General features: G+C 33.5%; 1 protein-coding gene across 43 annotated transcripts in view; it reads right to left on the bottom strand.

The window, feature by feature from the left end:
• LOC138713728 (longitudinals lacking protein, isoforms H/M/V-like) overlaps window positions 1–16,781 on the bottom strand; it is a 614,547-nt gene that overhangs the window by 505,124 nt on the left and 92,642 nt on the right. The window contains exon 5 of one of the 43 annotated variants that reach the window (XM_069846090.1): window positions 10,037–10,302. The exons of the other annotated variants lie outside the window; for them this stretch is intronic. Coding sequence (XP_069702191.1) covers window positions 10,052–10,302 — 251 coding nt within the window. The 3' untranslated portion in view covers window positions 10,037–10,051. Of the gene's footprint in view, window positions 1–10,036; window positions 10,303–16,781 lie in introns of those variants that run through there. 43 annotated transcript variants of the gene reach the window in all.

Genomic DNA, 16,781 nt, shown 5'->3' with positions numbered 1-16,781 from the left:
TCATATAGGACAGGGCTGGGCAGCAAGAGCAGATTCTACTCTCTCACGGGGAGCCATATGATTTCTCTTCATCCCCTTTCTTTCCCACCGAACACCGCGCAGCGTTGATTTAGTGATGAATGAATATTAAGCGTCCCCATTTAGAGTCTGGTTCTGCTCCCGATGCCCAGCCCTGATATAGGAGATTACTTGTTGTATTATGGGGAAGGAAACAATAATCACCAATTAGGAACAGGATTCTTTATCCATAAAAGAATAAAATCGGCAGTAAAAAAGGTCGAATTTATCAGTGACAGGTTATCTTATTTAGTACTTAAGGGTAGATGGTGCAACATCATAGTTATAAATGCTCAAGCTCCTATAGAAGAGAAAGATGACCATATGAAGGAAAACTTCTATGAGGAATTGGAACACACTTTTGATCAGTTACCTAGATATCACATGAAAATTATATTGGATGATATTTTTAAACACACTATTGAAAAAGAGAGCCAAGACGTAACTAGTAATGATAATGAAGTTAGGTTAGTCAACTTTGCAACATCAAATAGGAATATTAAATCCAGACATTTTGAGATGGTCAGGCATATAGCACGTATGGGTGAATCCAGAAATGCATATAATGTTAGCTGGAATGCTGGAGGGAAAACAATCTTTGAGGAGGCTGAAACACAGGTGGGAAGATAATATAAAAATGGATTTGAGGGAAAAGAGTATGATGGTAGATACTAGATTAATTTTGCTCAGGATAGGGACCGATGGGGGGGCTTATGTGAGGGTGGCAATGAACCTCCGGGTTCCTTAAAAGCCATTTTTAAGTAAGTAATGAAATTAAAATATGAATTCGTTTGAAATGCAAAGATATTATATGAGTATTTCTTAAATATAGCGTAGCAATAAAAACACGCATTTTAATACAAATCCTCGGTCTAGTTATCATCACCTATTGTAACCTAATATAAATATTTAACATTAAGCTTGGCATTTTCTCAGTTTATAGTGAGCTTCGCAATTTAGCCATCCCACACTGCTCTAATTATGCTACAAAGACGAAAACTTATTTAATTATACTACTACGTTCATTCCCAGATCACCCATATAGATTGCTCATTCCTGTGTTAAAATCAGTTGCACTTTGAAGAGAACAATCGTCAGGATCGCCACCCATCCGCCATAAACGAACATGAGATGGCAGTACAGTCACTAATGCAATTCAAATGGGAGTTATGACGTGACTCCTTATGTAACTAGATGGCAGCATAGTAAACCTGACCGTCAAAACCTATAACGCCGAGCAATCTGGGTATGTATGATCTAGGGTTCATTGCACAAAAGAAATAGAATATCAGTACTGAATATAATGCATAATGATGTTGCCATATGCTTTTTCATTAATCTAGTACATGTCATGATTTGTTTTGTAACTAAACATACAATGTTGAATGAAAATATACTGCAAATTATTTAGGTAAACAATTCAATTTTTTTTCTCTTAAACTGATATGGCTAACACTGTAACATCGCCTGTAGACCAGAGATATTAATCTGAAGAGTGAATGAAATGGACAATGAAAGAACTGAGAAGTATTAAAATATTGCACAATTCATTTTATTTCCACACTTCTTAACATCCTAAACATGTCGTCTGTAACATGATGTTTCATTTTAAGAATGAATTCTAGACCTATAACCTAAGTCAGTATTCTGTAACACTTTTCAGCCGCATGCTCTTTGCAAATAATAAATATATAATACTTTGTGACCTCCCCTGCAAAAAACTAATAACAATAATGATAATAACTTATATGAGGAAAAAGTGTTAACTAGGTTTTTTGAATTGTGAGGTGAATTGATCACGTTAGTCCCAGGATCAACAAACTTCATTCACAGACTTTTTAAAGATGAGTCTATGTTGCTGATGTATTTTTGCATATCAATGATCGGAATTTGAATTTACGTGGGAGTGAATGTGTTAATGGCAAAGTCAATGCTTTCATTGAAAAGCTTGGCATTTGTATTATCCACCTTTAAAAGGTAATTTCGACATGTTTGCACTCACGATTATATCGAGAAAAATATGGATACAAGAAGATAAAATACGACCTTTTGCTATATAGCATGAAGATGTGAGCTTAAAGTTCAGTTGTCTTATATCCTGGATAGTAACAATGAATCATTAAAAACGTGGACAAGAATACTTTTTCGAACTTCGTATTAGAAACACGCAATTATTTAAATAATAATCCTCAGTAGTCATTCTGATATAACAATGTGATTTTCAAAGAACACTCCAATGATTCTGATCAATACTTCGGTCAAATGTAACAACTCTTCTTCTTGATTAATTTATCAATTTTGTGAGGATTTTTGTTTGTGAATGTGTTATGGCTTCTATACAGGAAACAATTACAATTATCAGTGTGTTTTGTTTCAAAGTACTGGCAATAAAATTTAATTTTTAATGATCGTATTTTGCGAGAAAATCAAAACAAAAACAATACCGTATTAAAAAAAATGCGTACAAATGAACACTGTGAAACATGCATAATGTATATATTTTGGCAAACATTTGTCACTGAAGTTTTCATCTGTAACACTCCACAATGTTAAAAACTATGACCTCGAAATCATTCAAATTCCAGTTGGGACGAGTTACCTGGTTGGGTTTTTTTTTTTCTTTTCTTTTTCCAATTAACTGAAGCAGAATTTCTGGGTAACTGTCAGTGTTGGACTTCGAACTCATTTTGCTTCATAAATTCATATTCATCTATCATCTTTCAAGAGTTTCAGATTGACCGGAGATGCAGCAGATGTAGTACTGTGATTTGCACAAAAATGGCATCTCAGAGAAGAGGGGCTATCAAAGTGGACTCTTGTTGGACATGGGCGATGTGTAGCTGAATTGATAGATGGCACCAAATAATAAATCACGATACTTACAGTAATGCGATCTTCAGGTCAATATAGGATGCAGTAGGGATGTAGTACTATGACTTGCATACAGATGGCATCAATCTGGGGAAGTTACTGAAGTCCTAGCCACCAGCTGAATTGAAGATGGCACCAAACAGTGAATCATGACACTCACAGGAATGTAGGCTAGTCCTGAGGACTCCAATCATTCCATAATAAAGAAGGTTGGCACAATAAGCCTCAGCTGCAGTGCAAGCCATCGGGTCTTATTCAGCTGAAGAAAAAACTCCCTTCAATCTATGTACAGCAATGATATCTGCTTGTCTTGTTGAACTGCTCGACATTGGATCTTTTAATATAGCTTAGATTTTTTTTTTTTTTCCAAAGTAATGGCCAGGGCGCTTTGAATTCAATGTCCTAACAGTTCATGATCCAGTGTTTCCATCATGCTGCAATGGAATAATGACAGAAAGTGGTACTAGAAGATCTGCCATGCAAAGCTCGAATTGCAGAAATATTACATGATATTTTAAGGCATTTGTAATGTCTGATGAGGAGTCATTTCTTTCACATACCTCTCCCCATCAACCTCTGAGTACCACTTGATTGAGAGATGGCAATGTTTTTACTTAACTGTGGCACTGCAAAACAGTTCAAACTTACTGAAAAGGTTATTTAGTGATTTCAACAAAAAAGAACGCACCAATGACACCATCTCATGTTAGACTACACTCCCCTTCATAGTTTTCCAGTTAAGAACAGAATTCTTAATATACCAGCACCTGTAAGACGAGAAACTGGAATTTGCAAACCTACTTATTTGTCCGATTCCACAGTCTTTCTTGGTATTATAACTTAAATACTCGGTCACAATATAACACGCTAGAAATACCACTGCACACATCATCTCTTTATTCTTCATCTTTCACTGTTGCTACTTCTCGTCACTGGAATTCTATGCCGCCTGAAGTCAAGGGCTGCCGAACTTTAATTTCCTTTAAATGTAAATTAGAAAAATATCTTATGATGAGTTGCCAGACCTAACGTGTTGCAAATGTGTTCCACTGAATTTATTTTTTTTTTTTTTCTTATTTTTATTATCTAAATCGTGTTTATTTATCACTTAATGTCAATATTTATTCCACTGTGTTGTTGTTTTTTATTATTAATCTATTTTTTGTGTACATTATATTCAATTGACGGTTTCTGGTTTAATTATGTAAATCCTATTTAATTGTAATCTAATACTAATATGTATACTAATACGTTTATTTTTATTTTTACTTTTACTGTGTACATTTTTCTTTTTTATTGAATTATCGGCTTCTGTTTTTATGTGATTCGTATTTGAATCTAACAAATTAATATGTATTTCACTATGTTTATTTTTATTTTATGAGGTAAATTTTATGTAACTACCTCTTTTGATCTCATCATGTATCAGTATGTAATTACTTAATTCTGATCTAGTTTTATGTTCAACTCTGTAAGCAAGTTTTAATCCTGGTTGAGTGTAAGAGAAGGCCTTACGGCCTTAACTCTGCCAGGTTAAATAAAGCCATTATTATTATTATTACAGTATTTTCCAATTCTCTTCAGCTTGTTAGACTGACCTTTCTAGCAGTTGGTTTCGAACACTTTAAACACTCTGAATAATAGTTTACAAGACCAAGAATCTATTACCTTGACGATATGTGTTAGAGGAAGAACAATAGTTTGTATACATTCTAAGTCTGATTATTGGAATATTTACCTAATCAGTGATGTATGCAATGGAGGCGGAAAGGAACTGGCCACCCTACCCTATTATCTCCTGGTCTAGTTGTCTCGTAAGTGGTGCTATGTTGATATCACTTGTGGGGTTCAGACCTATCTTCGAATAGTTGACTAAACAACAACAAGGCCAAGAATCTAAGATAAATAAGTCGGAGATAAAACCAATGAATATATAAAGAGACTTCATTTTTTGTCGAAATCACTTGATAAAAAGAAATTTGATTCAATCCAGTGTAATAAAGAACTCCTAGAAAATTTACCTACTTATTATAGATAAATACTGAGTTTATATTTGCGGACATGCAATTAAGTTAGAACAATTTTAAACAATAGTTTTTTTTCCGGAACAAACTCAAAACAAACACAACAATCACAAATGGATACGGAATCCATTTTAGATGGAAAACTCATTGAACTATGTACGATGAAATGTTCTAACTAGATTTTTGTTTTTTTTTTTTTTCGCAGAGCATAGACCAGTTTTGGATAAAATGAATACAAGAATATGTCGAACTTGCAAAGAAAGTTCTTAAATTTTTTATACAATTTGCAACCTTGTATTTATGCAAAATTATTTCCTCGTCTATGAATGCCATCAAAACAAACGACAGAAGTATCCCTGAACGTGAAAATGATATCACTTGTTATCAAGTAGAGAGTCCAGATTTGAGAAGCTACTTTCTTAAAGAACAGGCACATTTATAGCATTATTTTTTACTTTATAACTACTGAAAACCTTTTTTTTTATTTTTACCGTACAATTTGTTATGTTTATGAACGTAAAACAGAATGTATGTTATTACTTAACATTTCTTCTGAATCCATGTATTCATATTTTATATATTGTATAATCTGTGTGTTTTTTTGCTAATCTGTGTAAAATTTGCAAATTCTAATATGAATCAGATTGTCAAAAATAAATAAATAAATAAAAATAATACTAATTTTGTAAATAAAATTTCATGACTCCTCTCAACTCTTTACACGATCCCCCTGGGGGTCGTGACTCATACTTTGGGAAACACTTTGGGAATCACACACATTTTCTGATTTCCTACTTTCCTATATCATCTATTCATTTTAGTATTCTGCAAGATAGTCAAAATGATATTGCAACATAGAGGTGAAAGTAAAACTTTACTGGGATCCATTCAAGACTCAAAACCTACATTTTTCATTCCAAGTGGAAATGACTCTTATTGTAATGGTAATCACTGTAAATCAACCATTCACATGCTTCATATAGTTCATGCAATTAATATTGCATTTTTTTTTCCATATCTTCATAAGTTTCCCTTGTATGTAAAACGCTGGCAACATTTGCACTTGCATAGTACGAATTTTAGACTTACTTTACAAGGGTCTAATAATAGTTACTATTCTTCGGGCTAACACCCAATTTTCACTGTTGCCACCATTTACCATTTATAAATTTTGTTTCTGGGTCTGTACAACTAACTATGAACTGAACACGTAAAAGTAAGTATGGTACTTATTTTCGATCAATTTCATATTAATAAACTTCAGCAGGAACTAAGTTTAGAGTAACCAACATGTCCCTTAAACTTTGAAATTGTACATCAAAGCTTACATAGCAAAGGTAAAAGCAATGAACTTATGATCTGTTGTAGCCTATTTTTCGAACGGTTGAATTTCAAGATTGTCTATAGACTGCATATCTGTTTTTCAAGCTGACGACTTTATCTTTTTAATAACACAGACTAACTTCAACTCTAATTTTCAAAGCAAATCGCTCTAATGTTGAGGATATCTTAACGTCCTTCCCCACCCACAGCAATGGTGGATCCCATTGTGTATATTGCAGTTATTGTACTCCTACCTAACTGTATTAAAAACGGAAAAGTATTCCTGAAGGGGGGAGACATTAAGTTCTGTCCCCAGCTAATGGTATAGGAACAACGATATTGTTCATTCCTTGAAGACGTTTGTATTGAAAGGAAAGCAGTAAGGTCTACTCAACAACCCTCGCGAAAGTAATGGTACTTCATACCTTTCGTTTTATTGTGCAGTATTTAACATTTTCATCCGAACTTCGAGATAAAGATAAATGTTTATGGCTGGGAAATAATTTTACACACAAATTATACCTATACAATGCTGACAGAAAATTAAAATTACCTCAAGAGATCGAAAATTCGAGATACATAAGTTCGCTAGTACCAATAAATTTTATTATTTTTTCCCCTTCAAATCTAATAGAAATATATGAATAGAGCATATGTAAGTTTACTTCCTTACGGTCTTCTGCTCAAGACAGGATGATACTTATGGAGGAAAAAAAATGTAAATCTCATGAAGTAGACAATTGCAGTTTTTCATTGCAAATTACATATTGCTCCATAATAGTCACTACAAAACTGTTCTGGACTTTAGCATGTGGCAATGAACATGCAACAAATTGTGTATTATGAAATATTTTTGATAATGTCTGGATATTTGCAACATGACAATGAAATGAGTACCCACACAGAAATAATTCACTGATATGAGGCCTCTTGTATGACTTCAAAAAAAGTTGTGTTCAATACTCAGAAAATAGTTAGAACTGGATATGTTGTCATAATATCCATGAAAAGCAGTATAACCAACAACAAATATGAACTATTATTTTTCTTCATATGGCTATGACTAATTGTTACGATGGAATAAAGCAATTATAATCTCTTCCATTCTATCAACAATATGCATAAAAAAATCTTGCAAACTATTACAATCATTTGCACGCACTAAAGACACCCACGCACACACCAACTCTTGCCATTCATTGCTAAATAAGTATCTAATAAAACAAAAATTTATAAATTTAGAGAAATATTAAATTGCTTATATGTTCTCATTATACGTTACATAAAATATAAAGTAGTTTATTGCTACAAACTTCACTTATAAATTTAGTGAATGTAAAATGTTAATTTACAAACTAAAATATTAGATTTCGAATTTCTAAATTAGACAATTACCAAAATTTTCAACCTTAAAAAATAGAAAATGTTAAATCCATAAAGATGATTTCTCAAAATTAAAACAGACACCTTTAATAGCGAAAATGACTAATCGAAGGAGGAATGTTGTATCTAATCCCATTGGTCAAAAAATTAGCAAAAAAATTTTGGAATGGTTCCCCACGCTCCAACCATCAACACTATTACCGTCAGATTGTCTAGTTTGTATTTTAGTTTGTAATAATCTATTGTGGGGTCATATATAGCTTTTTTCCCAAAATTTACCTCTTCTGGCTGGCCACTATGAGACTCAAACTGGACTGTAGGGTCCAGGATTACTCCAGATTTGGAGTACCCAAAATGTGTGCAAGAGTTTCATGCTCTCTGTGGCAACACCGACACAGAGTCCTGAGACCTGCCCAGCAGTGAACACACTGCAAACTACCTGCTGTCATTTTAATTTCTTCAGTCTATTCGCAACACAATAAGCCCTTATGATCACGAATCCACTTGTTCACTGGTGTATATTCCCCATATAGTGCGACACTTTGCCTTTGTGAGGAAGTTGGCTCCACAGAATTGCTTCTTGTTCTCTTAACTGTCATCAAACTCTTCTTGCATCAGGTAGAAGGTTGCGAGAATTGATATTGGCAGTTATAAGTTGGATACCAAGATCTTGTAGACAACTTAAGCATTAATCATTGAGGTTCTTTGAGAAGTTATACAGAATAATTATCTGCCTAATCAATTTCTCACCACCAACTTATACACAAAAACTGCTAAAAATCATTTCACTAGAAAAACTCATGTGGTCTTCTACTGTGCTTGACCTTGTCTGTTCTGATCTTACGTTTGTACATGTACAAATAGACCACAAGCAAGAAATAACAAGACTTAAAATGTAAGGAACAAAGGAATAGTACATATACGTGCTATAAAGCCTATAGTAATTATGAATGCAGAACTTCCTCGCTTCACAGATCTTGACACTAGCCTGCAGATGATATGCTCAGCATCACAATCTTTTCATATTTTACAATCGAGAAGATCTCATACTCAATTTTAGAAGTGGCCGAGTACATCCAAGAGCTATTATGAAAATATCGGAAAGAATCCAGTCTCTTCCAATCAGTAAGTCTGTTGCTCTAATAGAAGTATTCAGTTCGGCTCTTAATTCAGTGTACTAAAAGAAATGTTTTTGGGAAAGTACAGCTTATACCATTTTATTTTCCAATTTATCAAAATCCTGTCTAAGAAAATCCATTTGAAAATCGACACGATTTATTATTACGATTATTATTACTGTAATATTTTGGGTAGACTATTTCAAAATAAAAATTACCATTGTTTTTCCAGCAAGTGAAGTACTGAATAAGAATAAAATCAGCCTAAAAATCTGAAAAGAAAATAATGTGCTTTGACAAATAGACACTAATACGAACATAACACCAAAATTAATTTTGCAGTAAAAAAATACAACTCGCCAAAATTCTGATGTAACTTTCCCAGTGTCGTATAAAAGTTTTTGTATACAGTAGAACCCCTATTATCCATGGTAATGAAGGGGATTTACTGAACGGTTAATCGAAAAATCGGATAATCCGTACCATAAAATATTTTCTTAAATTATGTGAATTATGTGACCTTTCGTCATTTTCTCCGTGGTGTTGTGTTTAATTCGTTTGGTAGTGAATCTGAAGTTCATCAATTTAAGTTCGGTTGTTAACGACGTGTTTTTAAGGGGTAAGAAAACTTCTTGTAATGGCTGTCATCGGAAAGATAGGAATAGTACAGGTCTCATGTTGTAGATTTCCATACTGTACACATTTTATCTCTTTGATTTTTATTAAATCAATCTCGTATTGTGATGCGAGATGACCCACATTTTCTCTGTCTCCAAACTACTTAATTATATGCATTTTGTTAGATAGCACAACACGTTTTCTTTTGACATTCCTGGAATACATTTTATCTTGAAGTTGTACAGTACGGCAACTCGAACAGTGGAACTGTGTAAGTGTAAATGCTTCTAATAACACTCTCTAGAAAAAATGTGTATACTAATATAACATATATTTCATATATTTCTGTAGCAAAAAAAAAAATAAAGGGAGAGAAAGACAGTCGGATAATCCGCCAATCGGTTAATAGGGTGACAGATAATCGGGGTTCTACTGTATTATATTCACAAAACGAGTAAAAATGACAAGAGTACTAACTGTACAATATACTGTAAACATAAACGCACTCTCAATCTTCCCAGTAGGAAAAGACATTTTCTATTAGAGTAAATCCTTTATTAATGACATATGTGTCTCTTCATCAACAACGATTTTGATAGGAAGCAAAAGTGAAAATCAATGTCACTAATTCGAGGAAATAGCATGCTATAATAGCTATTAGCACTGCTGATGTTCCTCATACTTGTCACATGGATGTCGTCTATGGTAATGTTCACGCACATACTCTGGACGAGTGTATCTCTTGCCACAGATGTTGCATTGCTGCTGTTTCTTAGCTGCACCACATTCGTAGCGAACATGACGGTTAAGACTGCTTCGAACTTTGTAGACACGACCACAAGAGTGACAAGGATGACCGCCAACCGGCAGAGATAATGAGTCCCATGTCAAAGGGGACAATACAAATTCTGTAAAGAAATGTAAGAGACAGTATCAAAACAGGGAACAATTAGACATTTATTAACTAAGCATCAGAACTGGACATGCAATACTCCCAAATATATTTCAACTCTTAGTTCTACTTGTACTTGATCATAATACATACAAGAAATATTTCGTGTTCCCTTACAGGATGATGGGTTTGAAATTGAAATGTATCTTATTCACAGTGGAAGGCTTGAATATTATAAATTTTATTCAAAACAGTTCGAGGAAAAAATAAAAAAATATTATTTAAGCCAATGTTCACTTCGGCTACTCCTCTGCAGAGTTAAGAAATTCATTTCCATTTCAATTAATTAAAAGTACTGTAATTTTCTTCCAATAAAACAAGTGCCTATTACACAATAATGTAATAGAAATAATATAAAGCACAGGATGTTATTACAATTTCTAATTCCAAATGTGTATTTCCAACAAGAGTAGAGTTTAGCCTATAAATACATAAGAAGCTATCAAATACAATGGAATATGAGGAATGACGAACTTGGAAATGGCCAAATACAGTCCCCATACTTCACAATAACAGTTTACTTAATACCACTAATTACAGCAATATGTGAATCCCCATCGAGATAAATATAAATTCAAAAGGAAACTCAAAGTAATCTACTTAAAAGCAGAATAACAGTTGAATTGTTATTAATTAAGCATTGTGGATTATACATATTGGCACTAGTGTAAAAAATTATCAAATCAGATATGCTAACTACATTTCCAGAAGGATAAAATTAAAATATTAGGATAATGAATTACAAGATATTTAATTATGTTAAATTTTAAAATATATCGCTGGCTGCTAAATGTAAATGTGTAAATCTGTTTGAATATACAAGGTCAATTTTATTGATATGAAGAGGAACAGAGAGCAATGTAAATTGCACAAAACTTCATTATACATTTATGCAGATAATTATTCAACAAGCAATATTTGCATCAAATTAATTGTACACAAATTAATTTCTATTAATCTATTCCAAATTATATTATCTCTACCACCTGAACAGGAGGTACACATTTAAATGAAAAATAGGCTCTTTCACGAAAACACCAGATCTTCCTAACAGGAACAGTCAAATGTAGACACTAATTTATTTATTTCTGATTAACATATTTACTACTACAAAAAGTTCTGAATTAATGCATTATTCAACAAATGCATGCTATTGTTTTGATAAATGTAAGTTTGAAATATGTCCATAGATCTCACTAAAAAAAACTAAAGGAAAAATTAATTTAAAAAAATAAAGTAATTTAAGATACAAGTGTTAAAAGCAGCATTTTACTTTGTGAGTAGGGATCTTTGTGAAGCAAGGCCACAGGTTGAGTATAAGAAATCAACAAACAAAATTAAATCATTTTTAATGTCGGTTGTAACAATTTTTTAGACAGCCCTTGAGTATTTATAAATATGTTACATAATTTATTTGCGTATTTTACTTAAAATTGCTGATCTGCTATCTAGCAACAAATTTATGAACTGTCATTTTACAGTACTGATCCATCCATATGAGTGATCACTGGCATCTTACTGAATACCACCTGGAGGTAAATTAATGAAACATTATAGCTAGAGTTCCAAACTCGCGTTAAAAAATGAATGATTCTGAAAGTGAACCAAAAGAAATGAAAGAAGCTATAGGGCGAGTAACACTCTATTACTGTCAGCACAGCAAAAATCAAGGAAGCATTTATATCACACAACAGATTTATGAAATGGTGCAAGATACAGATTGTTCACAGTAAGTATAGCAAAAATGTATTCACATATTATGAAGAAAAATCGAAAACTTGGAAATCTTCGACAATGTGAGCAAATTATTCTACGAATGAAATGTGCCTAAATGTAAGAAATATTCAAGATAATAGTAAAACCCTATTTACTTTTCGTAAAAACGACAAATATGTTGCCAGTAGTGCCTCCATACAGGGAATTTCTATAAGCAACTGTAACATTAATACAATTTCTTCAAGCATGTGTTATGATTATCAATAAAACAGTTGTTGAAGCAATTTAATTTGTGTTTATTTCTCGGGGGGAGGGGGGGGAAGAAAGAAAAAAAAAAGTAATTTTTAACATTAGGCCTGGAATTATTCGAACTGCTTCTTTGATTGGTCGTGTTTGCTTCTGTGTAACATCTAGTGGGAAAACAATTGACAATCGACACAAACAGTTTAAAATCAGTGTTAAAAATACTTTTCACACATGATACAAATTACAAATTATTAATGACTCAAGTCAGTTGCCAAGGTTATAAATTAGCATCGTCAGTGTGCCAGTATTGTCCCACAGGAGTTCTTTTACATGCCAGTAAATCTACTGACATGAGTCTGTCACCATCGACCTGGGCTGGGATCGAACCAGCAACCTCTGGCACAGAAGGCCAGCAATTTACCACCTGCACCACCCAGACCGACTTTCACACGTGTTAATATATTATGAAACTAGTATATGTTATACTTTATTGCATGAGTATAAGTTTACTGAATGAAAAAAGTGAGGAGTTTCATAATTTTCACACATGCAATAAATTGTGTAACATGATAAACGTATTTCATTTGCATTTTTCTATATAACAGCTTTATGAAACAATTAGGTAATAAAGAAATAACATATAATATTTGTAATGATTGGTTGCTTGTAGTCATGTCTATGAAAAATGAGTTGCAATGACAGCAATGGTGTATTCAAATATTTTTCCTAACGCCACATGGTTGTTTTCCGACATTTCTGGCCTTCTCTTCTGACAAATGGCTTAGGTTAGCCCACTTCTGAGGTTGGGACACCTGGAAAGTGGATTACATTACAGCGATAATAAGACACTATGATCATGATTATGTAGTGCCAGGAGAGGTCTTAAATCTAAGCTTAACCTAAATTCCTATGTTCTAACTGGGATTCGAATCCAATATCTCATGAACTGTGGCCAGAAACTCCTGACCATTAGACCATGAGGCTGGTCTGTAATAAAATATTACTGCATGGCAAATAATTTAATAACATTAATTTTATAGTACATGTAATGCTGTCATAATAAAGTAATTATGTTTTAGCTGAAGAATGCACTACTAGAAGGAATGGTGAACAGAATAAAAGTTCGAGACAGAAGAAGATATCAGATGATAGACAGCATTAAGATATATGGATCGTATCAGGAGACTTAAGAAGAAAGTGGAAAATAGTAAAGACTGGAGAATGTTGTAACCACTACCGTTACTGTACAGTGAAGACTACATATTACATTAAAAGTTGCAAATGTAATTAAGATAGCAAGAAGAATGCACTGGATTAGACTAACAAGGAGAGGACACGCTCTGTATATCACCGAATTAAATCAGATTTTGTGATACGAAAGTACAAGACACATTGTTTAAAGTCATACTTGGTATGGGTGGCCAATGACCTCTCGTTTTGGAAATATTGGCTATTGTTTGTGACATACTTCCGTTAGGTGCCTAATAGGGAAGCATTAGACTGTGTAACGGCGTAGCTCATGTGGTTGGATGCTGAGTTGTCATCCAAGCAACCCAAGTTCGAATCCTAATGCCTTCTCATTTTTTAAAGCTTAATATTATTATTATTATTATTATTATTATTATTTCAATTCACTTTCAGTTCTCACTTCCTATATTCAAAGCCATGTTGAAATATGCGTGGTATGCATCAAAATTGATAAACGAATGAGAAGTGTTTGTGAATGTGAAGGATATCTGTTTCGCAGCAGAAGTGCGGAAAAATGTGTGTGACTGTGGACAACCTTCTTTCATTTGCTGTGCATGGTGCAGGAAATATGTATGTTTTGTGTGTTTTTATGACATCATAATGAATCGGGTACAAAATGAAATGGAATAGCTGCTACAGAAATAGAACAGACATCAGTGACACATCTTACCTTCCTACGTGAGCACTATTTCATTGTTTATCCTTTACAATACAATGTTAGTTAATTAGTAATTTGTTTAAAACATGATGAAGCATTCAATACATTGAGAAATATGATATAGGTATGTAAATAGATAACTGTGATCACAATATTAATCATTATTAAAAGAAAAAAAATATTGTACCAGTTAAGATTCGAACTCAGGTTGCCTGGATAACAACTCAGCATCCAACCATATGGGCTACGCTGTTACACAGTCTAAAGCTTCCCTATTGAGCACCTAACGGAAGTATGTCATAAACAATAGCTAATATTTTCAAAACAAGGGGTCATTGGCCACCCATACCAGGTATGACTTTAAACAGTACTTCTTGTACTTTCATGTCACACAATCTTATTTAATTCGGTGATATACAGAGCGTGTCCTCTCCTTGTAAGAGCTTCAGAAGAAAGATTAAAAACGGTGTTCACAGAAATTCCTTTAGAGGAAAGACCACTGAGAAGACCTAGGCTTAGATATTTGGGCAATATGGAGGAGAATACCAATTATTACTATTATTTTTTTAAATTTATTACAGAAAAATTGTTTATCCTCCTGAAAGTATAGTATACTATACCACACTTCTTACATGATTATGATTTAAGGTGTATGTGCAGAGTCCCAAAGTATAATATAATAAACCTGCATTTGTGCCCTAACTGTAACCTGCAGAATTTTTTCAGCATTTTCCCTCACGTCTGTGTCTTTTTTTTTAAGTGTAGAATTATACTGAACTTCAGAAGTATAAACAAATGTCTCAGGACTCAGGAGGTTAACAGACAGGATAGTATTACATTGTAATCTCAGCAGCCAAGAACTGTTATACTTTGTAAGGAATAATAATAATAATAATAATAATAATAATAATAATAATATCGCTATGGTAGCATGTCTGTCTCCAGACTAGCCGGCCCAGGTTCGATTCCCAGCGGGGTCCAGGCAGAGAAATGATGGTGCACAACTTCTAATCACTAAATTGTACTCCAATATGCCTGGGATAAGTCCCAAATCTCTCCGCAGTGCATATGAAGGGAAGGCATATGTCACTGTTGATAGTAATTCATCAGATGAGGATGTTAAGCATGGTGCTATTCAACAGGAGTAGGCTATGTGCCGACACTGGGTTTCCCCTTCTCCCTTCCTCACCATCATCATTCTCACTTACACGAACACTTAACATACACTCACTCTAGTACACGACATAATTCTTCACAGATACACATCATGCATAACGTGGCCCACTGAAGTGGTATGCAATTTGAAAATGGGTCAAGGTCCTGCCATCTATCCGCAGTATGCAGAACCCAAATAAAAAAACACACACGCACACATCCTCAACAAGCCACTGCACTGACTTGTACAGTAAAACCTCGTTAATCCGGACAGCGATAAGCAGGACAGACAAAAAAAAAAAAAAAAAAAAAAATGAGTTTGGAAAAATTAAAGAACCTTGTTTCAAGATTAATTTTATGCATTAGAACTATGGAATTACAATATTACACATATAGTATTAAAAATAAATAAAATCCATCAAGTTCGCACTACAGTAATTAAACTATATAAACAAATATTATCGATTACACAAAGGTTTAAAGTATAAGTAAGAGGCCAAAGATTGTATTTAGGCCTATGCTCTTTAAATACACCATAATAAACGTGTTTTGTTGTTATAAACGGAGTTTTAATGCACTTTCTACAGTTCTTCAGGTTATTTTAGTTAATCCAGATTTTGTTAAACTGGTCAACTTATCCCTCTTCCCCAATTAGTCTGGACTAATGAGGTTTTAATGTATTTTCAAACTGTCCATAACATGAAAACAAGCTTGGCTCAGTGTGGTGCTCTCCACCTCAACACGTATATATAAGTAGTATTGTTATTTGATAAGTCGAGATTTTGCTATACCTGGTAAGGTTTATCTTGTCTCAGTAGCAATAAAACCAAGTCCCTTTAAATGAGGGTGGAGATTATAGGAAGGTTGTAAATTTTCAGAATTCCTTTCAAAATCTTGTTATTGTACAGGCTACCGGAACTCAGTTTCTTGAGAGACAAGCTCAGTGACGGAACTACACAGTACAAAGAGAGATATTTTGTTATTTTAGTTTGCGCTACAGAATGTATCAGCTAGTTCCTTCCGCCACTGGATGGATGGACATCACCGCTCCACTCTCCCATCACCATAACAATACAGACGAAGTAAGACATATCTCCTTTCTCTCTCTTTTCACAGTGAGACAAGATACATCACACAGCCTTTATATACTATGGTGGAGCTGATTTACAATTCTACAAAATACATCTTAAAAAAATGCTTTCATATCCTTCAACACACGATAATTCATAAACAATATTTTCTTACAAGAAGCCCCAATATACTGTACAGAATAAATTAATAAAATGAATCTTAAAAATAATCGTGCATATGTATTTCACAATCCCTTTCTCAGTCCTCACGTTCAGCTTAAATAGTGGTAAGGTGATGAACCCCATGCTGGAGGATAATTTATCTACAGTATCATCATCATT

Source organism: Periplaneta americana, chromosome 14 (assembly GCF_040183065.1).
Source record: "Periplaneta americana isolate PAMFEO1 chromosome 14, P.americana_PAMFEO1_priV1, whole genome shotgun sequence".
Taxonomy (NCBI): Eukaryota; Metazoa; Arthropoda; class Insecta; order Blattodea; family Blattidae; genus Periplaneta; species Periplaneta americana.
This window is presented reverse-complemented; position numbering and strand designations above follow the sequence as displayed.